Source organism: Oncorhynchus nerka, linkage group LG15 (genome assembly GCF_034236695.1).
Source record: "Oncorhynchus nerka isolate Pitt River linkage group LG15, Oner_Uvic_2.0, whole genome shotgun sequence".
In the NCBI taxonomy this organism is placed as follows: domain Eukaryota; kingdom Metazoa; phylum Chordata; class Actinopteri; order Salmoniformes; family Salmonidae; genus Oncorhynchus; species Oncorhynchus nerka.
Genome location: NC_088410.1, coordinates 7,838,566 through 7,860,170, shown reverse-complemented (window position 1 = coordinate 7,860,170; position 21,605 = coordinate 7,838,566). Strand labels below are relative to the sequence as shown.

At 43.2% G+C, this 21,605-nt stretch overlaps 1 protein-coding gene across 1 annotated transcript; it reads left to right on the top strand.

Moving 5' to 3' along the window:
* The first annotated feature begins 4,883 nt into the window (after window positions 1-4,883).
* LOC135560359 (zinc finger protein 271-like) lies at window positions 4,884-18,287 on the top strand. Its single transcript, XM_065002250.1, has 3 exons — window positions 4,884-5,021; window positions 13,519-13,735; window positions 15,725-18,287. The coding sequence occupies exons 2-3, from the start codon at window positions 13,537-13,539 to the stop codon at window positions 16,576-16,578; spliced, it is 1,053 nt and encodes a 350-aa protein (XP_064858322.1). The 5' UTR covers window positions 4,884-5,021; window positions 13,519-13,536; the 3' UTR covers window positions 16,579-18,287.
* The last annotated feature ends 3,318 nt before the right edge of the window (window positions 18,288-21,605 follow it).

The window sequence follows — 21,605 nt, the reverse complement described above, 5'->3', positions numbered from 1 at the left end:
AAGCAGTTCAGCAGTCTTACGGCTTGGGGTTAGAAGCTATTCAGCAGTCTTACGGCTTTGGGTTAGAAGCTGTTCAGCAGTCTTATGGCTTTGGGTTAGAAGCTGTTCAGCAGTCTTACGGCTTGGGGTTAGAAGCTGTTCAGCAGTCTTATGGCTTGGGGTTAGAAGCTGTTCAGCAGTCTTACGGCTTGGGGTTAGAAGCTGTTCAGCAGTCTTACGGCTTGGGGTTAGAAGCTGTTCAGCAGTCTTATGGCTTGGGGTTAGAAGCTGTTCAGCAGTCTTACGGCTTGGGGTTAGAAGCTGTTCAGCTGTCTTACGGCTTGGGGTTAGAAGCTGTTCAGCAGTCTTATGGCTTGGGGTTAGATGCTGTTCAGCTCTTATGTCTTATGGCTTGGGGTTAGAAGCTGTTCAGCAGTCGTATGGCTTGGGGTTAGAAGCTGTTCAGCAGTCGTATGGCTTGGGGTTAGAAGCTGTTCAGCAGTCTTACGGCTTGGGGTTAGAAGCTGTTCAGCAGTCTTACGGCTTGGGGTTAGAAGCTGTTCAGCTGTCTTACGGCTTGGGGTTAGAAGCTGTTCAGCAGTCTTATGGCTTGGGGTTAGATGCTGTTCAGCTCTTATGTCTTATGGCTTGGGGTTAGAAGCTGTTCAGCAGTCGTATGGCTTGGGGTTAGAAGCTGTTCAGCAGTCGTATGGCTTGGGGTTAGAAGCTGTTCAGCAGTCTTACGGCTTGGGGTTAGAAGCTGTTGTTAGCAATTGGATATGTAGATGGGTGAGCCGGTCAAGGATCGATTCAGACTAAGTGGTAAATTTTATGACAAGTAAACAGTTTATTCAGAGTGAAAATATGTAGTACAGCGTAATTACGGCTCTTCCGTTAATTCGTGTTGGAACAGCAGGCAGAGAGCGAGTAAACAGTCAGCACAGCCCTTGTATACGTCACAGAAAGTAGGTTGACTCTAGGAAGATCGGATCTCCGGATTGGTTCAGCTGGTTGTAGTCTGTAGTCTTCCGCCATTGGCTCAGTTGTCTGTCCGTCATCATAGAATCTTCTTCGGGCACACAGTGTTCGTTTAAAAGGGAGATTATGTGTGTAATGTGGGAGCTATCCTGTAGGGGACCCCACAGGCTTTACTGTGAAAATACGTTGCTATGTGTTGTCTCAGTTATAACAATGCAATAGCCACGTATTTAGCAGTAGATTGGTCTCCTGCATAATAGCAATTCTTTACACTGTTCAGCAGTCTTACGGCTTGGGGTTAGAAGCTGTTCAGCAGTCTTATGGCTTGGGGTTAGAAGCTGTTCAGCAGTCTTATGGCGGCTTGGGGTTAGAAGCTGTTCAGCAGTCTTACGGCTTGGGGTTAGAAGCTGTTCAGCAGTCTTACGGCTTGGGGTTAGAAGCTGTTCAGCAGTCTGATGGCTTGGGGTTAGAAGCTGTTCAGCAGTCTTACGGCTTGGGGTTAGAAGCTGTTCAGCAGTCTTATGGCTTGGGGTTAGAAGCTATTAAGCAGTCTTATGGCTTGGGGTTAGAAGCTATTAAGGAGCCTTTTAGTCCTGGACTTGGCGCTCCGGTACTGCTTGCCGTGCGGTAGCAGAGAAAACAGTCTATGACCTGGGTGACGAAGTCTCTGACAATTTTATGGGCTTTCCTCTGACACGTCTAGTATATAGGTCCTGGATTGCAGGAAGCTTGGCCCCAGTTATGTACCGGGCCATACACACTACCCTCTGTAGCGCCGAGCAGTTGCCATACCAGGCGGCGATGCAGTCACTCAGGATGCTCTCCATGGTGCAGCTGTAGAACTTTTTGAGGATCAGGGCACCCATGCCAAATCTTTCCAGTTTCCTGAGGGGGATAAGGTTTGGTTGTGCCCTCTTCACGACTGTCTTGGTGTGTTTGGACACTGATAGGTCGTTGGTCATGTTGACGCCAAGGAATTTGAAACTCTCGACCCGCTCCACTACAGCCCCATTGATGTTAATGGGGGCCTGTTGGGCCCGCTTTTCCTGTAGTCCACGATCAGCTCCTTTGTCTTGCTCACATTGAGGGAGAGGTTGTTGTCTTGGCACCACACTGACAGTCTCTGACCACCTCCCTATAGGCTATCGTTGGTGATCAGGCCTACCACTGTTGTGTCGTCAGCAAACTTAATGATGGTGTTGGAGTCGTGTTTGGCCACGCAGTCGCGGGTGAACAAGGGAGTACAGGAGGGAACTAATTACACACCCCATGAGGGTCCCCAGGGTTGAGGATCAGCATGGCAGACGTGTTGTTGCCTGCCCTTACCACCAGGGGGCGGCCCGTCAGGAAGTCCAGGATCCAGTTGCAGAGGGAGGTGTTTAGTCCCAGGGTCCTTAGCTTAGTGATGAGCTTCGTGGGCACTATGGTGTTGAACGCTGAGCTGTAGTCAATGAATAGCATTCGCACATAGGTGTTCCTTTTGTCCAGGTGGGAAGGGCAGTGTGGAGTGCGATTGAGATTGCGTCATCTGTGGATCTGTTGGGGCGGTATGCAAATTAGGGTGGGTCTAGGGCAGTGGTTTCCAAACTTTTCATAGTCCTGTACCCCTTCAAACATTCAACCTCCAGCTGCGTGTACCCCGCTAGCACCAGGGTCAGCGCACACTCAAGTGTAGTTTTTTGCCATCATTGTAAGCCTGCCACACACACACTATACAACACATTTATTAAACATAATGAGGTTTTTTTTTCACAACCCGGCTTGTGGGAAGTGACAAAGAGCTGTAGGACCAGGGTACCAATAATAATCAATAATTTTACTGTTTATTTAACTATCTTACATATACCTATACATTTACCTTATTGGACCAGAGTACCAATAATAATCAATAATTGTACTGTTTATTTAACTATCTTACAGATACCTATACATTTTACCTTATTGGACCAGAGTACCAATAATAATCAATAATTGTACTGTTTATTTAACTATCTTACATATACCTATACATTTACCTTATTTGTATAACTCACACCTCAGAGAGTCTGGTCTTTCATCTGCTGAAGACAAACAGAATATGTGGTTAAACAGAGAGACCTGAAAGAAACCTCTACATCAGTAGTTCCTAAATGTTTTATAGTCTCGTACCCCTTCAAAACATTTGACCTCTAGCTGTGAATCCTCCTCTTAGCACCAGGGTCAGCACAGTCTCAAATGTTTTTCAAACTCTCAAATCATTCTAAGCCTGCCACACACACTATATACATTTATTAAACATAAGAATGAGTTTGTCGCAACCCGGCTCGTGGAAAGTGACAAAGAACTGTTATAGTACCAGGGCACAAATAATAATAATCAATAATGTTGTACTTTATTTAGCCATCTCACATATGAAGCTTTATTTGTTCATTGAAAATTGTGAGTAACTCACCACAGATTAATGAGAAGGGTGTGCTTGAAAGGATGCACATAACTCTGCAATGTTGGGTTGTATTGGAGAGAGTCTGTCTTAAATCATTTTCCACACACAGTCTGTGCCTATATTTAGTTCTCATGCTCGTGAGGGCCGAGAATCAACTCTCGCATAGGTACGTGGTTGCAAAGGGCATCAGTGTCTTAACAGTGCTGTTTGCCTAGGCAGGAAATCTGGCAGTGCCGTCTGATTTTAAATTCAATTTTCACAGAACCGCTTGTTGCAATTTTGATGAGGCTCTTGTTCAGATATCGGTAAGTAGACTGGAGGCAGGCAATGAATGGGATAATGAATCCAGTTGTTTGCGTCATCCGTTTCGGGAAAGTACCTGCATAATTGCGTACCCAATTTACTCAGGTGCTTCCCTATATCACACTTGACATTGTCCGTAAGCTTGAGTTAATTTGCACACAAAAAAATCATACAATGATCGAAAGACGTGTGTGTTGTCCTTGTTAATGCAGACAGAGAAGAGCTCCAACTTCTTAATCACAGCCTTGATGTTGTCCCGCACGTTGAATATAGTTGCGGAGAGTCCGTCTAATCCTAGATTCAGATCATTCAGGTAGGCCAGTCGTGTGAGAAACTCATCATGCAAGAGGTCAGACAAGTGATTATGGTCAGTAAAAACATTAAGCTCGTCTCTCAATTCAAATAAACGTGTCAACACTTTGCCCGTTGATAACCGGCGCACTTCTTCTGTATGTTGTAAAAGCGTTACATGGTCACTGCTCATATCCTTAACGTAGTGCATAAAATACAAGTTCAGGGGCCTTGCTTTAATAAGTTCACCATTTTCACTGTAGTGTCAAACGTCTTTCAAGCTGCGGTGGATGCTGCAGTACACCCAAGTGGGGTCGGGAGCAACTGTTTGCACGAGCGTTACCACTCCACTATGTCTCCCTGTCATGGCTTTTGTGCCATCAGTACAGATACCAACATGAGCAGCAGCTACGTTTGGCTACATATGGACCGTTAGTGGAATTCCCACGAGAGAGCAGCGGTTAATGTGATTGGATGTTAATTATTTGACATTTTATATTTGACAATTTTGTTATTTCACTGAACACTAGATGATATAGATATTTAATTTATATTTTTGGCAGTGAAACGAGGCTATTCCGGCTAGAAAAAACCCAAATGTATAGCCCCGTTGGAAAATATAAATGGACTGTTTTTTAATGTGAATCACATTTTTAATACCTGATCTACGGTATCCGGGAGGATGCTGTTGTGAGCCATGACCAACCTTCAAAGCACTAAATGGCACTTCATGGCTACTGTCTGTAATGCATCTTCTTCGTTGAAAGTGTATTATGTTGGTAGATTGTATTTATCGATGACAAGTCAGTATAGTAACATGATGATAATAAAGGATAACAGATGCTGTACACTGTTTGCCTGACTTCTTTCCGTCGGAGGCCTGTAAAACATGCACAATGACTACGCTGATACGACGCTCACGAACATTTCCTGCAGCATCTCATAATCCAGACCAAACTCACTCGGAAAGTGGACACATTTTTCCCGCTTGCTCTACGAGACCTCACCATATCCAATTATTTTCAGCCAAACAGGAAATCAGTTCCAGGTAACCTATTGCTAATGATTATTATTTGTTTTAATGATACTTGTAACACGGTCTGTAAACCAACACATTCCAGGATGAAACCGCACTGGTTTCCGCGGCCTGGTTTTGTTGTTCCCCCAGCTAGTTAGCTGTTAGCCAGTTAGCAACATATCTCCCGTCAAAACCCGTTTGTGTAGTTAGCTAGCTAACATACTAACTTTATTTCAGGGTCACGGTTGAAGTATGACTTTTATTTAATAGTTAGCCAGCTGTCGACTCATCGTGAGTAAAATGACTGTAGCGAGGAAATAGCTAACCGGCTGCTCATTGTTTAGCCAAAGATAGCTAAACTAAATATGTTGTATAACTAACCTATCTAGGTAGATAGCTCGCAAAATTATGACTTCCCGGCTACCGGTTTATGCAAACAGTTAATCCCTTGAACAAACCTATAGTGTCATTGCGCAAAATGGTATGCAGCATCATATCTGGATATTTGTGCAACAAAAGTTCAACCTTAAGCTACAATTTCTGCCAAGCCGTCCACACATGCATTTACGCATACTTCCGATAAATTCAACGTATGCACCACACAGAACGCACTGCAACGCAAGGCAAACGCATTGGTCCACTGCCTGTTCATCCCGCTATCATCAAGAAGGCGAGGTCAGTAACGTAAACTCGTAAATCGCCTTGGTCTGTACAATTGCCCTTATTTTAGCTCCCCAAAACGTAATACTTCCAGATCAACTGTATTTTCAATACCATTGTAAAGCACAATTCCTCCCCTTTCCAACAAAATCAATTACATGACCTTAACACTGCCCGTTTCTGCATAATTCAAGCAGGCAATGAGCCCCATCTGGTCTTTTTAAAAATGGCAGGTGGGGACATGTCTTGTGGGAAAATTGCTTTTTTCATTCGATCTGTCACCTTATCACCTCTAAAATGTAAATAAAACACAAGAGTTTATATAATCTTTCATTACATACCTATTTGAAGGTTTGTGTTGAATTTGAATCGTGTTTTTAGGGCGGCGCTAAAGTGAGCTTAGAAGTAAACAGCGGCTTTGAGAAGGATGATCGCATGCAATGATGATGAAAAAAATGACTCTTACCCCCGTCACTGTCCATTTCTTGTTTTTAAAGGATGAGAGAAGTGCTACACCTGGTGGAAAGAGATTGTAAGACAGGAATAGTTGCTTTATGCGTGCTGTACGTTACAACATGACACATCAAGATGTAACGGAGGGTCAGTTTTTTTTCAACTTTTCTCCAATACTATAGAGCCATTACCATGTCGATCAACGCTTGAATAGAAACCTAGTTCACACCCCCGATTTTTGACGTCAACAGTCGCTACAGTCCCATTAGTTTTCTTTGTAGCCTCGTTTGAAAGTCGCGGTTACGCACATTTGTACAGAATGGGGTGAGTTTACGTTACAGGTGCATCAAAGCTGGGACCGAGAGACTGAAAAACAGCTTCTATCTTAAGGCCATCCATCACTAACATTGAGTGGCTGCTGCCAACATACTGACTCACATCTCTAGCCACTTTAATAATAAATTATTGGATGTAATAAATGTATCACTAGCCACTTTAAACAATGCCACTTTATATAATATTTACATACCCTACATTACTCATCTCATATGTATATACTGTACTCTATACCATCTACTGCATCTTTATGTAATATGTGTATCACTAGCCACTTTAAACAATGCCACTTCATATAATGTTTACATACCCCACATTACTCATTTCATATGTATATACTGTACTCTATACCATCTACTGCATCTTGCCTGTGCCTTGTTTATGTACATATTCTTATTCTTATTCATTCCTTTACACTTGTGTGTAAAAGGTAGTTGTGGAATTGTTAGGTTAGATTAATCGTTGGATATTACAACATGGTCGGAACTAGAAGCACAAGCATTTCGCTACACTCGCATTAACATTTTAATTTTACCTTTATAGGCAAGTTAGTTAAGAACACATTCTTATTTTCAATGACGGCCTAGGAACAGTGGGTTAACTGCCTGTTCAGGGGCAGAACGACAGCTCGGGGGTTTGAACAACAAATCTGTTGCATTTGAGATATGCCTGACCGCATATCTCACATATCCAAGCTTCACTTGTTCAGGTAGAGTCTCCTCAAACGACAATAATATCGACAGGCTTTTCTCCTTCCTTCCATTCACCATACGGGTCAGGTGACGTGCACTGACCAATCCTGGGACTCGTCAACTATATCCTCCTTTTGCAGGCTCCGAAGATCAATACAGGTTACTTCTGACGTAGGTTCACCTTTCCCACTGCGTTCTTCACAGTCCTCGGTATTACAAATGGATTTCCCAAATGAACCTCCTTGTCCAAAAAAATGCAGTCCGATAAGAATTATGTTATTGGACCGGTCCTTCTCTTCTACTACAACTTTGGCCCGTTTTTGTTTCCATTCTTTGATTTCACTAGTTTCCATTTTTTGATTTCACTAGTTTCCATTCTTTGATTTCACTAGTTTCCATTCTTTGATTTTACTAGTTTCCATTCTTTGATTTCACTAGTTATCCATTCGTTATCACACACTTCACTTGTCGCACTTTCCGTCTTACTCGCTTCTTGGAACCGGTTGTTGTCATTGGATCTTTTGGAATCCTTCAGAATAAGAGTCCCGTCATGTTTACCAAACATTATGGATAAACTGAAGAGGATGCATGTCTCTCCGCCCTAATAATGGGAGTGGTTGTCCACAAAGCGGCTGTCTAACTCTCTGAACTGGTGGCCTCATCTCATTTATTGTAATCTGTTTTTGAATATATAACTGCCTGTATTCAATGGAGAGATAACAACAGTCATCCTCCAAGCATCGTTACCCATCGCTCCACAAAAGCCGCGGCCCTTGCAGAGCAAGGGGAACCACTACTTCAAGGTCTCAGAGCAAGTGAAGTCACCGATTGAAACGCTATTTAGCGCGTACCGCTAACTAAGCTAGCCGTTTCACATCCGTTACACTCACCCCCCTTTTGACCTCCTCCTCTTTCCGCAGCAACCAGTGATCCGGGTCAACAGCATCAATGTAACAGTATAACTTTAGACTGTCCCCTCGCCCATAACCGGGCGCGAACCAGGGACCCTCTGCACACATCAACAACAGTCATCCTCCAAGCATCGTTACCCATCGCTCCACAAAAGCCGCGGCCCTTGCAGAGCAAGGGGAACCACTACTTCAAGGTCTCAGAGCAAGTGACGTCACCGATTGAAACGCTATTTAGCGCGCACCGCTAACTAAGCTAGCCGTTTTACATCCGTCACACTTTGTAAGAAAGCTAACATTTCAGTTCCTTGCTCAGAACATGAGAACATACAGTGCCTTGCGAAAGTATTCGGCCCCCTTGAACTTTGCGACCTTTTGCCACATTTCAGGCTTCAAACATAAAGATATAAAACTGTATTTTTTTGTGAAGAATCAACAAGTGGGACACAATCATGAAGTGGAACGACATTTATTGGATATTTCAAACTTTTTTAACAAATCAAAAACTGAAAAATTGGGCGTGCAAAATTATTCAGCCCCCTTAAGTTAATACTTTGTAGCGCCACCTTTTGCTGCGATTACAGCTGCAAGTCGCTTGGGGTATGTCTCTATCAGTTTTGCACATCGAGAGACTGAAATTTTTTCCCATTCCTCCTTGCAAAACAGCTCGAGCTCAGTGAGGTTGGATGGAGAGCATTTGTGAACAGCAGTTTTCAGTTCTTTCCACAGATTCTCGATTGGATTCAGGTCTGGACTTTGACTTGGCCATTCTAACACCTGGATATGTTTATTTTTGAACCATTCAATTGTAGATTTTGCTTTATGTTTTGGATCATTGTCTTGTTGGAAGACAAATCTCCGTCCCAGTCTCAGGTCTTTTGCAGACTCCATCAGGTTTTCTTCCAGAATGGTCCTGTATTTGGCTCCATCCATCTTCCCATCAATTTTAACCATCTTCCCTGTCCCTGCTGAAGAAAAGCAGGCCCAAACCATGATGCTGCCACCACCATGTTTGACAGTGGGGATGATGTTTTTCAGGGTGATGAGCTGTGTTGCTTTTACGCCAAACATAACGTTTTGCATTGTTGCCAAAAAGTTCAATTTTGGTTTCATCTGACCAGAGCACCTTCTTCCACATGTTTGGTGTGTCTCCCAGGTGGCTTGTGGCAAACTTTAAACAACACTTTTTATGGATATCTTTAAGAAATGGCTTTCTTCTTGCCACTCTTCCATAAAGGCCAGATTTGTGCAATATACGACTGATTGTTGTCCTATGGACAGAGTGTCCCACCTCAGCTGTAGATCTCTGCAGTTCATCCAGAGTGATCATGGGCCTCTTGGCTGCATCTCTGATCAGTCTTCTCCTTGTATGAGCTGAAAGTTTAGAGGGACGGCCAGGTCTTGGTAGATTTGCAGTGGTCTGATACTCCTTCCATTTCAGTATTATCGCTTGCACAGTGCTCCTTGGGATATTTAAAGCTAGGGGAATCTTTTTGTATCCAAATCTGGCTTTAAACTTCTTCACAACAGTATCTCGGACCTGCCTGGTGTGTTCCTTGTTCTTCATGATGCTCTCTGCGCTTTTAACGGACCTCTGAGACTATCACAGTGCAGGTGCATTTATACGGAGACTTGATTACACACAGGTGGATTGTATTTATCATCATTAGTCATTTAGGTCAACATTGGATCATTCAGAGATCCTCACTGAACTTCTGGAGAGAGTTTGCTGCACTGAAAGTAAAGAGGCTGAATAATTTTGCACGCCCAATTTTTCAGTTTTTGATTTGTTAAAAAAGTTTGAAATATCCAATAAATGTCGTTCCACTTCATGATTGTGTCCCACTTGTTGATTCTTCACAAAAAAATACAGTTTTATATCTTTATGTTTGAAGCCTGAAATGTGGCAAAAGGTCGCAAAGTTCAAGGGGGCCGAATACTTTCGCAAGGCACTGTATGAAACCTGGTGGTTCATTTTAACATGAGTCTTCAATATTCCCAGGTAAGAAGTTTTAGGTTGTAGTTATTACTATCTAGCCATTTCACTTCGGTTACACCAGCCTCATCTCGGGAGTTGATAGCCTTGAAGTCATAAACAGCTTGACGCACAATGAGGCGCTGCTGGCAAAACGCACAAAAGTGCTGTTTGAATTCATGTTTACGCGCCTGCTTCTGCCTACCACCGCTCAGTCACATACTTGTATGCTCAGTCAGATTATATGCAACGCAGGACACGCTAGATAATATCTAATAATATCTTCAACCATGTGTAGTTAACTAGTGATTATGATTGATTTTTTAAAATAAGTTTAATGCTAGCTAGCAATGTATCTTGGCTTACTGCATTCGCGTAACATGCAGTCTCCATGTGGAGTGCAATGAGAGAGAGGCAGGTCGTTATTGCGTTGGACTAGTTAACTGTAAGATTGCAAGTTGGATCCCCAGAGCTGACAATGTGAAAATCTGTCATTCTGCCCCTGAACGAGGCAGTTAACCCACCGTTCCTAGGCCGTTATTGAAAATAAGAATGTGTTCTTAACTGACTTGCCAAGTTAAATAAAGGTATAAAAATGAAATGTTTTTAAAAAATTGGCAAATCGGCGCCCAAAAATACCGAGTTCGATTGTTATGAAAACTTGAAATCGGCCATTCCGATTAATCGGTTGACCTCTAGTTTGGACTATGATAGTTCTTTAGTGATGTGAACACAGAGGAACTTGAAGCTCTCGACCCCTCCCCTACAGACCCGTCAATGTGAATGGTGGCGTGCTCGGCCCTTCGTTTCCTGTAGTCCACTGTCAGCGCCTTTGTCTTGTTGAGGGAGAGGTTGTCCTGGCACCACGCTGTGTGTTGTCGGCAACACTTAATGGTGATTCACCTAGCTGTATAGGGCCATAAGCAAACAAGAAAATGCTCATCCAGAGACGGCACACCTAGTGGCCGGTGATCAGTTTTACCTCATTTCTATCAGCATGCACCTGTGCAAAACTCTAAATCACCTTTTACTACACACACAGAGACACATACGAAGCTCTGCCTCGCTCTCCGTCTGGCAAATCATCCTCCCGATTCCTGTTTACAAGCAAAAACTCAAACAGGAAGTACCAGTGACTCACTCAATACAGAAGTGGTCCGACGAAGAGGATGATAAGCTACACGACTGTTTTGCACAGACTGGAATATGTTCCCGGGAATCATCTGATGGCATTGAGGAGTACACCACATCAGTCACCGGCTTCATTAATAAGTGCATCAACGATTTTGTCCCACAGTGACTGTACGTACATATCCCAACCAGAAGCCATGGATTACAGGCAACATCTGCACTGAGCTAAAGGCTAGAGCTTCCGCTTTCAAGGAGTGGGACACTAATCTGTACACTTATAAGAAACCCCGCTATGCCCTCCGACGAACCATAAAACAGGCAAAGCGTTAATACAGGATCAAGTTTGAATCCTACTACACCGGGTCTGTTGCTCGTTGGATGTGGCAGCGCTTGCAAACTACCACAGATTACAAAGCGAAACCCAGCCACGAGCTGCCCAGTGACACAGACGTACCAGAAGAGCTAAATGCCTTCTATGCTCACTTCGAGGCAAGCAACACTGAACCATGCATGAAAGCATCAGCCTTTCCGGACAACTGTGTGATCACGCTCTCCATAGCGGATGTGAGTAAGACCTTTTAAATAAGTTAACATTCACAAGGCTGCAGGGCCAGACGGATTACTAGGACGCATACGCAGAGCTGACCAGCTGGCAAGACATTTTCTCCCTGACACAGTCTGTAATACCTACATGTTTCAAGCAGACCACCATAGTCCTTGTGCCCAAGAACGCCATGGTAACCTGTCTAAATGACTGCCACCACGTAGGACTCGCATCTCTAGGCTGGTCATGGCTCACATCAACACCATCACCCCAGACACCCAGGTCTCACTGCTGGTCATGGATCACATCAACACCATCACCCCAGACACCCAGGTCTCACTGCTGGTCATGGATCACATCAACACCATCACCCCAGACACCCAGGTCTCACTCCAATTCACATACCGCCTCAACAGTTCCACAAATGACCCAATCGCTATTGCACTCCACACTGCCCTTTCCCACCTGGACAACAGGAACATGTGAGAATGCTGATCGTTGACTACAGCTCAGCGTTCAACACCATAGTGCCCTCCAAGCTAGCTCATCGCTAAACTAAGGGCCCTGGGTTTAAACACCTCCCTCTGCAACTGGATCCTGGACTTCCTGACGGGCCGCCCATTTATCTGACAATCTAAGGTTGATTATCTACAAGGTTATGGTTGAATGACCTGTTTTAATATTTCACCAGCTTGTGTTATGTTATTGGTTATTGAGGGGTTACTGAGTGAGAAATACTTTGTTTCACCTTGCTGAATTTTGAATGTGGTTTTGGGAAAGCTACTGTTTTATTATTGAATGTTTAATGCTGATGGTTTGAGAAAACAGTCCACTGCTCTTTATTATTTTGAGTGTTACCAGTGTGAAGCTATATCACAGTGAGTGATTGTATACATTGACTATTAAAGACACCATACTGTTGCTCTTGTTTTGTTGTGTTGACAATCAAGACTCTCAACACTAATTCCACTGCTCCTAGTGGATGAACATTCTATAATTCTTACACTTCATAATGGAATTAAATCAAACGATTCGAAACTACTTTTAACAATTAAGACTGAAAATGATACAAAAACACGTTGACTTGAAGAACGATGCGGATACAAAGTTTGTTAACACAATGACGGTTTGTGTTGTTCTGTGTGGAAATGGTTAGAAGTAGGGTTAGGAGTTAGGGTTAGGGTTAGAAATAGGGTTAGGGTTAGAAGTAGGGTTAGGGTTAGGAGTAGGGTTAGGGTTAGAAGTAGGGTTAGGGTTAGAAGTAGGGTTAGGGTTAGGGTTAGAAGTAGGCCTTGTGCATGGAGTTGGATGGTTTGTTTAACGTTGTAGAATATTCAGTGGAAACAGTGTTTGTGCTCCACGGAGTTGTATAGATTGTTTAACTTTACATTCATTGGTTTTTCATACATTTTTAAAGTGACAACTCTGTGTGTCAGCATCAATCTGTTACCTTGGAATTGCCCCTAATCTATTCAACATGAATAGCCAGGTGATTTTGAGGTAAGAAAATGCTTGTGTTGCTTATAGGGTGATGTTTGAATCGGCTACTGAGGATGGGGTGGTAATGTCAATCACTGAGTGTATCAGATATTAGTAATGAATTTGAAGTGAATATGCTTGTACTCAACAGCCAGTGTTTTTCTTCACTTATGGCCTAATCTGACTGGCTGTTGCCGTCAATCCTATATTTATTTTAGGGAAAAAAGTTTCCTACTGGACTGGATGTGTGGTTAGCTAGCTTAGATACATGTTTGTCTTTTCTGGAGCTATACCACGATCTAGGTTTGTGAAAATCACCCTGAACTCTTTCGGTCTTCTCTTCTTTTAGATCCACCTCTAGCCTACCATGTCTGAACCAGGTTCTGGTTGTGGTGTTCCAGCCCAGAGAAGCTCACAGCGGGGTCCAGAGTTGCTGTCAGTGAAGCTGGCGGACTGCAATCAAACAGTGGAACTCAATGTGATTGTCAAAGAGGAGGAGGAGGAGAGAGAAATCAATGAGGGGGAGGAGGAAGAGCGAGAGGAGGACAGGGACTCTGTTGACTCAGGTAAATTCAGGCTAAAATCCTCTTTGGTTCAGAGGTAAACAACCCAAAATAAGCATTGATTTTCTGGTTCATTAAGAAATGTAAATATGTTTTTGGATGTTGAATAAAATGTTAATTCTGAATATTTAGGCAAGTTAGCTGGCTAACTCATTGATTCTGCTTTGTAGTATAACCCTCAGACTTCTGTATGTGTAAGAGGTGAGGCGAGTGCCCCCAAAAAATGGCTACAGACCAATATGCTATGCATTGTAATTTGACAATTGGTTTCAGAGCTGGTCATGGGTGCACCTCAGCCACGCTCAAGGTCCTAGACGATATCATAACCGCCACCGATAAAAGACTGTGCAGCCATCTTCACTGATCTGACCAAGGTTTTCGACTCTGTCAATCACCGTATTCTTATCGGCAGACTCAATAGCCCTGATTTCTCAAATGACTGCCTCGCCTGGTTCACCAACTGCTTCGCAGACAGAGTTCAGTGTGTTCAATCGGAGGGCCTGTTATCCGGACCTCTGGCACTCCTATGGGGGTACCACAGGGTTCAATTCTTGGGCCGACTCTTTTCTCTGTATATATCAACGATGTCGCTCTTGCTGCGGGTAATTCCCTGATCCACCTCTACGCAAAGGACACCATTTTGTATACATCTGGCACTTCTTTGGACACTGTTAACTAACCTTCAATGCCATTCAACACTCCTTCCGTGGCCTCCAACTGCTCTTAAATGCTAGTAAAACCAAATGCATGCTTTTCAACCGTTCGCTGCCTGCACCTGCCCGCCCGACTAGCATCACTACTCTGGACGGTTCTGACCTAAAATATGTGGACAACTACAAATACCTAGGTGTCTGGCTAGACTGTAAACTCTCCTTCCAGACTCATATCAAACATCTCCAATCCAAAATCAAATCTTGAATCGGCTTTCTATTTCACAACAAAGCCTCCTTCACTCACGCCGCCAAACTCACCCTAGTAAAACTGACTATCCTACCGATCCTCGACTTCGGCGATGTCATCTAGAAAATAGCTTCCAATACTCTACTCAGCAAACTGGATGCAGTCTATCACAGTGCAATCCGTTTTGTTACCAAAGCCCCATATACCACCCACCATTGCGACCTGTATGCTCTCGTCGGCTGGCCCTCGCAATATATTCGTCGCCAGACCCACTGTCTCCAGGTCATCTATAAATCTATGCTAGGTAAAGCTCCACCTTACCTCAGTTCACTGGTCACGATAACAACACCCACCCGTAGCACGCGCTCCAGCAGGTATATCTCACTGTTCATCCCCAAAGCCAGCACCTCCTTTGGCCGCCTTTCCTTCCAGTTCTCTGCTGCCAGTGACTGGAACGAAATGCAAAAATTGCTGAAGCTGGAGACTTACATTTCCCTCACTAACTTTAAACATCAGCTATCTGAGCAGCTAACCGATCGCTGCAGCTGTACCTAGTCCATCTGTAAATAGCCCACCCAATCTACCTACCTCATCCTCATATTGTTTTTATTTACTTTTCTGCTCTTTTGCACACCAGTATCACTACTTGCACATCATCATCTGCTCATCTATCACTCCAGTGTTAATCTGCTAAATTGTAATTAATTAGCTACTGTGGCATATGTATTGCATTACCTCCTCACGCCATTTGCACACACTGTATGTAGACTTTCTTTTTTTTCTATTGTGTTATTGACTGTACACTTGTTTATTACATGTGTAACTCTGTGTTGCTGTTTGTGTCGCACTGCTTTGCTTTATCTTGGCCAGGTCGCAGTTGTAAATGAGAACTTGTTCTCAACTAGCCTACCTGGTTAAATAAAGGTGAAATAAAAAAATGCATTGTAATTTGACATTGTAATTTCACAATGGCATTATCTATGTGCAATGCGACAAGCCCAATCCTAATGACTGTTGAATCCTACATTGTTAAACTTAAAGCCTTTGTTCCTCTGTCTGTTTCTTACCCTATATCTGTTCATATTCTTACAGGAGAGATCCCCAACCCAGACTCAGTCAACGAGCCCAGTTCCACAGAATCAATAGTACCACCTGGTTGTGGGAGTTACCCCTGTCCTCAATGTGAGAAGAGTTTCAGTTCCTCAACTAACCTAAAGAATCATCAAAGAGTACACACTGGAGAAAAACCTTTTGACTGCTCAGCATGTGGGAAGAGTTTCAGTGAGAAAGTAAACCTTAAGAGACATGAGAGAGTACATAGTGGAGAGAAGCCTTACCACTGCACCCAATGTGCGAAGAGCTTCAATCATTCTGGAAGCCTTAAGGAACACGAGAGAATACATACAGGGGAGAAGCCTTACCACTGCTCTCTGTGTGGAAAGAATTTTCGTGTCGCAGGAGGCCTAAAGAATCATCAGAGATCACACAGTGGAGAGAAGCCTTACCACTGCTCTCTGTGTGGGGAGGGATTCACTCAGCTAAGAAGTCTTAAAAATCATGAGAGAATACCCATTGGAGGGAAGCCTGCCTGTCCTTTCAATGTAATTGTCCAAGAGGAGGAGGGTGAGAGGGACATCAATGTGGAGGAAAAGAGAGAAGTTGAGGGAGAGGAGGACAAAAGTGGTGTAGTAGACAGTGCATGTCAGAGCAAAAACCAAACCATGAGGTCGAAGGAATTGTCCGTAGAGCTCCGTGACAGGATTGTGTCGAGGCACAGATCTGGGGAAGGGTACCAAAAAATTTCTGCAGCATTGAAGGTCCCCAAGAACACAGTGGCTTCCATCATTCTTAAATGGAAGAAGTTTGGAACCACCAAGACTCTTCCTAGAGCTGGCCGCCCGGCAAAACTGAGCAATCGGGGAGAAGGGCCTTGGTCAGGGAGGTGACAAGAACGTTACAGTAACCGTATTACCGCCACACTGGGGTTCATGATGGCAGTCAAATTCCACGTGACCAATTAGGCTTCTCCGAGCTCTGATGCAGCTGATGGTCATTAGTAGCCTACCAAACTTGCTTAAAAACCTCTAGTGACACCCCATCCCGTGAACGGGACCGTTGTCATCATCTGACACTAATTAGCATAACGCAATGGACATAAATCTTCCTAGAAAATATTCCTATTCATGAAAATCACAAGTGAAATATATTGGAACACAGCTTAGCCTTTTGTTAATCACCCTGTCATCTCAAGATTTTCAAAATATGCTTTACAGCCAAAGCTAGACAAGCATTTGTGTAAGTTTATCGATAGCCTAGCATAGCATTATGCCTTGCTAGCAGCAGGCAACCTTGTCACGAAAATTAGAAAAGCAATCAAATTCAATCGTTTACCTGAATGAACTTCGGATGTTTTCACTCACGTGACTCCAAGGTAGATAGCCAAAGTTCATTTTTCCCCAAAATATTATTTTTGTAGGCGAAATAGCTCCGTTTGTTCTTCACGTTTGGCTGAGAAATCGACCGGAAATTGCAGACACGACAACGCCCAAAAAATATTCCAAATTAGCTCCATAATATCGACAGAAACATGGCAAACGTTGTTTAGAATCAATCCTTAAGGTGTTTTTCAAATATCTATTCGATAATATATCCACACGGTTTCTCAGTAGAAGCGATTGGAATGATGGCTACCTCTGTACTTTACACGAGATTTTCTCCGGGAGCATCATGTGACCACTTGCGCAATGTAGCCCCCTACGGTATTCTTCAACATATATGCGTAAAACTACATCACAGTGCTGTAGACACCTTGGGGAATACGTAAAAAGCGTAAGCTGGTTCATAGCACATTCACAGCTCAATGGGGACTCATTGGCACGCAGCGCTTTCAAAATATGGGGCACTTCCGGATTGGATTTTTCTCAGGCTTTCGCCTGCAACATCAGTTCTGTTATACTCACAGACAATATCTTTACAGTTTTGGAAAACGTTAGTGTTTTCTATCCAAAGCTGTCAATTATATGCATATTCTAGCATCTTGCCCTGACAAAATATCCCGTTTAAAACAGGAACGTTTTTTCCCCAAAAATGCAAATACTGCCCCTAGAGTCGCATCAGGTTAACTGCCTGGTACTCAGCACTCTGTTGTCCCTCTAATCACTCTGGGATCAATGCAAATGTAGTCCAACAACTAATCAAACACTTCATGATAATGGTCCATTCTAAATCAAAACTAAACTAATTTCACACATTATTATTTTATAAATGTAAAGACAACTTTAAAATCAAGAATAGTCTGATAGGTGACAATGTTAGCTTGTGGATGATGTGTTGTCACTTGTGGATGATGTGTTGTCACTTGTGGATGATGTGTTGTCACTTGTGGATGATGTGTTGTCACTTGTGGATGATGTGTTTCCACTTGTGGATGATGTGTTATCACTTGTGGATGATGTGTTATCACTTGTGGATGATGTGTTATCACTTGTGGATGATGTGTTATCACTTGTGGATGATGTGTTTCCACTCGTGGATGATGTGTTGTCACTTGTGGATGATGTGTTGTCACTTGTGGATGATGTGTTGTCACTTGTGGATGATGTGTTGTCACTTGTGGATGATGTGTTGTCACTTGTGGATGATGCAATGAAACTTGTGGATGATGTGTTATCAGAAATGCCTTTTTGTTTGTGTGACTTTTTCAAATCATAGTCGCACACACCTCATGAAGCCCAGCCCACAGGCCTTGTACTATGGGGGATAGTAGATTGACATAGGCAAGTGCTTTTGCTGTTTGTTAGGCCTACTCATCTTGTTGGTTGACGTAAAGTAGGCTAAATGTGGACTGTTCTAACTTCTTCAATATGCGCCTCGGAATTCGAAAAAGAGGGGCTTGCGCAGTTTTTCTTTTTTCTTTATTTAACTAGGCAAGTCAGTTAAGAACAAATTCTTATTTTCAATGACGGCCTAGGAACTGTGGGTTAACTGCCTGTTCAGGGGGAGAACGACAGATTTGTACCTTGTCAGCTCAGGGGTTTGAACTTTCAACCTTCCGGTTACTAGTCCAAAGCTCTAACCACTAGGCTACCCATCCCCCCGATGTATCGGTCTTCACTTGTAGCCCAGTTCTCAGCTGGAATATCTCGTGAGAAGCACCACATCACATGGCGGGCGTTGGCTGATAAGAATGTAGATATCTGAGAGAGCCATGTGAGAGAAGTGCTTCGGCGCACGGCAGCTGGGAGAAGGGAATTATCACTGTTATATTCAGCCCAAGGGCACCATGATGCATTTACGTCCACACAAGGGGGGGACGTCGCCCGGGAAATTCGAGGCCTGATGTGAATATTGTCAAGTGCTTGTCAAAATTTTTAATGAGAGACTGATGAAGTGTGTGCAGCTTGCGACTATTTTTCAAATCGTCCTTAGAGACCCATCATGCAGGCTTAGAATGTATTACAAAATCAGAACATACGTCCCAACGTTTGTATCACAACTAAAGTTGCATAAGTAACTCTACATGAAGCATATCGGAGGACAGGGTCCTGTGTTAACCGCTCAACACAGAATAGCCGCATGTGCGGACTTCCTTTTAAATTGTTTGTAGAAAATATCCTTGCTATTTTACTAAGCTGTGTTCAATTGTATTCGTCATACTATAAAATAATTTTAAGAAATAATGCCACGGAATTCTAAGCAAATCTTGTCTGCTAAAATGAACTAGTGTAGCCCACAGCCATATCAGGACCTAACGTAAGGACAACTTTTACAGAGTATGGTATTCTGTTCTTCTGAAATATACTTTATTTAGATTTGATTCATATCGTGTTTCTTTAGACCTGTCTAAAATAAATAACGGATTTATTGTGATGTAGACTACTACGTTAAATGGATGTATTAGACTTTTAAAATGTAGATGTTCCAAAGGTCTACATCAGTGGTTTGTAGGCTGTGTGTGGAAGCCAGGAGATGCAAAATGTGTTTGTTAGTTAAATATCAATTACCGTCTGACCGGCAGTTATTTGCTTGACAATCACCGGCTGACAAAATGTCATGACCACCACAGCCCTCACTCTGACAGAGCTCCAGACTTCCTCTGTGGAGATGGGAGAACCTTCCAGAAGGACAACCATCTCTGCAGCATTTAGGCCTTTATGGTAGAATGGCCAGACGGAAGCCACTCCTCAGTAAAACGCACATGACAGCCCGCTTGGAGTTTGCCAAAAGGCACCTAAAGGACTCTCAGACCATGAGAAAGCAGATTCTCTAGTCTGATGAAAGGAAACCAGGCACTGCTCATCACCTGGCCAATACCATTCATATGGTGAAGCATGGTGGTGGCAGCATGATGCTGTGGGTATGTTTTTCAGCGGGAGGGACTGGGAGACTAGTCAGGATTGAGGTAAGATGAATGGCGCAACATATAGAAAGATCCTTGATGAAAACCTGCTGCAGAGCGCTCAGGACCTCAAACTGGGGTGAAGGTTCACCTTCCAACAAAACAACAACCCTAAGCACACAGCCAAGAGAACGCAGGAGTGGTTTCGGGACAAGTCTCTGAATGTCCTTGAGTGGCCCAGCCAAAAGTCCGGACATGAACCCGATCGAACATCTCTGGAGAGACCTGAAAATAGCTGTACAGCGACGCTCCCCATCCAACCTGACAGAGCTTGAGAGGATCTGCTGAGAAGAAGGGGAGAAACTCTGTAAATACAGGTGTGTCAAGCGTGTAGCGTCATAACCAAGAAGATTTGAGGCTGTAATCTCTGTCAAAGGTGCTTCAACAAAGTACTGAGTTATGGGTCTGAATACTTATGTAAATGTGATATTTCAGTTTTTTATTTGTAATAAATTAGCAAAAATGTCTAAACTATTCTTGTTTTGTCATTATGGATTAGAGTATTGTGTGTAGATTGATGAGGGGACGACGACAATTTAATCCATTTTAGAATAAGGCTGTAATGTAACAAAATGTTTAAGAAGTTGTCTGAATACTTTCCAAATGCACTGTATATAGACAGGTGTGTGCCTTTCCAACTCATGTCCAATCAATCAAGTTGTAGAAACATCTCAAGGATGATCAATGGAAACAGGAGGCACCTGAGCTCAATTTCAAGTCCCATAGGAAGGGGTCTGAATACTTATGTAAATAAGGTTTTTCCATTTTTTTATTTTATCCATTTGCAAATGTTTCTAAAAACCTGTTTTTGCTTTGTCATTATTGTGTCTAAATTGCTAGGAATTGTTTTATTTATCCATTTTAGAACAAGGCTGTAATGTAACAATGCAGTTAGATGCAGTTTATCATAGCGCACTGCTCTTTATTACGGGAGACAGTTTTAGTGCTCACCACTGCATTCTCTACCAGCAAGTTGGTTGGTCCTCTGTGATGTCATCACTGTATTCTCTACCAGCAAGTTGGTTGGCCCTCTGTGATGTCATCACTGCATTCTCTACCAGCAAGTTGGTTGGCCCTCTGTGATGTCATCACTGCATTCTCTACCAGCAAGTTGGTTGGCCCTCTGTGATGTCATCACTGCATTCTCTACCAGTAAGTTGGTTGGCCCTCTGTGATGTCATCACTGCATTCTCTACCAGCAAGTTGGTTGGCCCTCTGTGATGTCATCGCTGCATTCTCTACCAGCAAGTTGGTTGGCCCTCTGTGATGTCATCACTGCATTCTCTACCAGAAAGTTGCCAGAAAGTTGGTTGGCCCTCTGTGATGTCATCGCTGCATTCTCTACCAGCAAGTTGGTTGGCCCGCTGTTACGTAGGTAAATAAATTGCTATGTTTTAATTTATAAAGCCCTTTTACAAAAAGTCTCACCGTACTTAACCTGTTTACCACATCCGGTCTCAGGGATGGTTAACTCTGGAAACTCCTTTAGTCTCTACTGAGTTCGGTACATCAGCCTTTAGTCTTCTTGCACCTTATTTGTGGAACAGTCTTCAAAATGTTAAATGTGATGTTTTG

What these genes read in the sequence shown, in the direction of transcription:
- LOC135560359 (XM_065002250.1), top strand. Translation starts at nt 13,537, where the DNA reads ATGTCTGAACCAGGTTCTGGTTGTGGTGTTCCAGCCCAGAGAAGCTCA. An exon ending in CAGGGACTCTGTTGACTCAG is followed by an intron (nt 13,736 to 15,724) that starts GTAAATTCAGGC and finishes ATATTCTTACAG; the next exon opens with GAGAGATCCCCAACCCAGAC.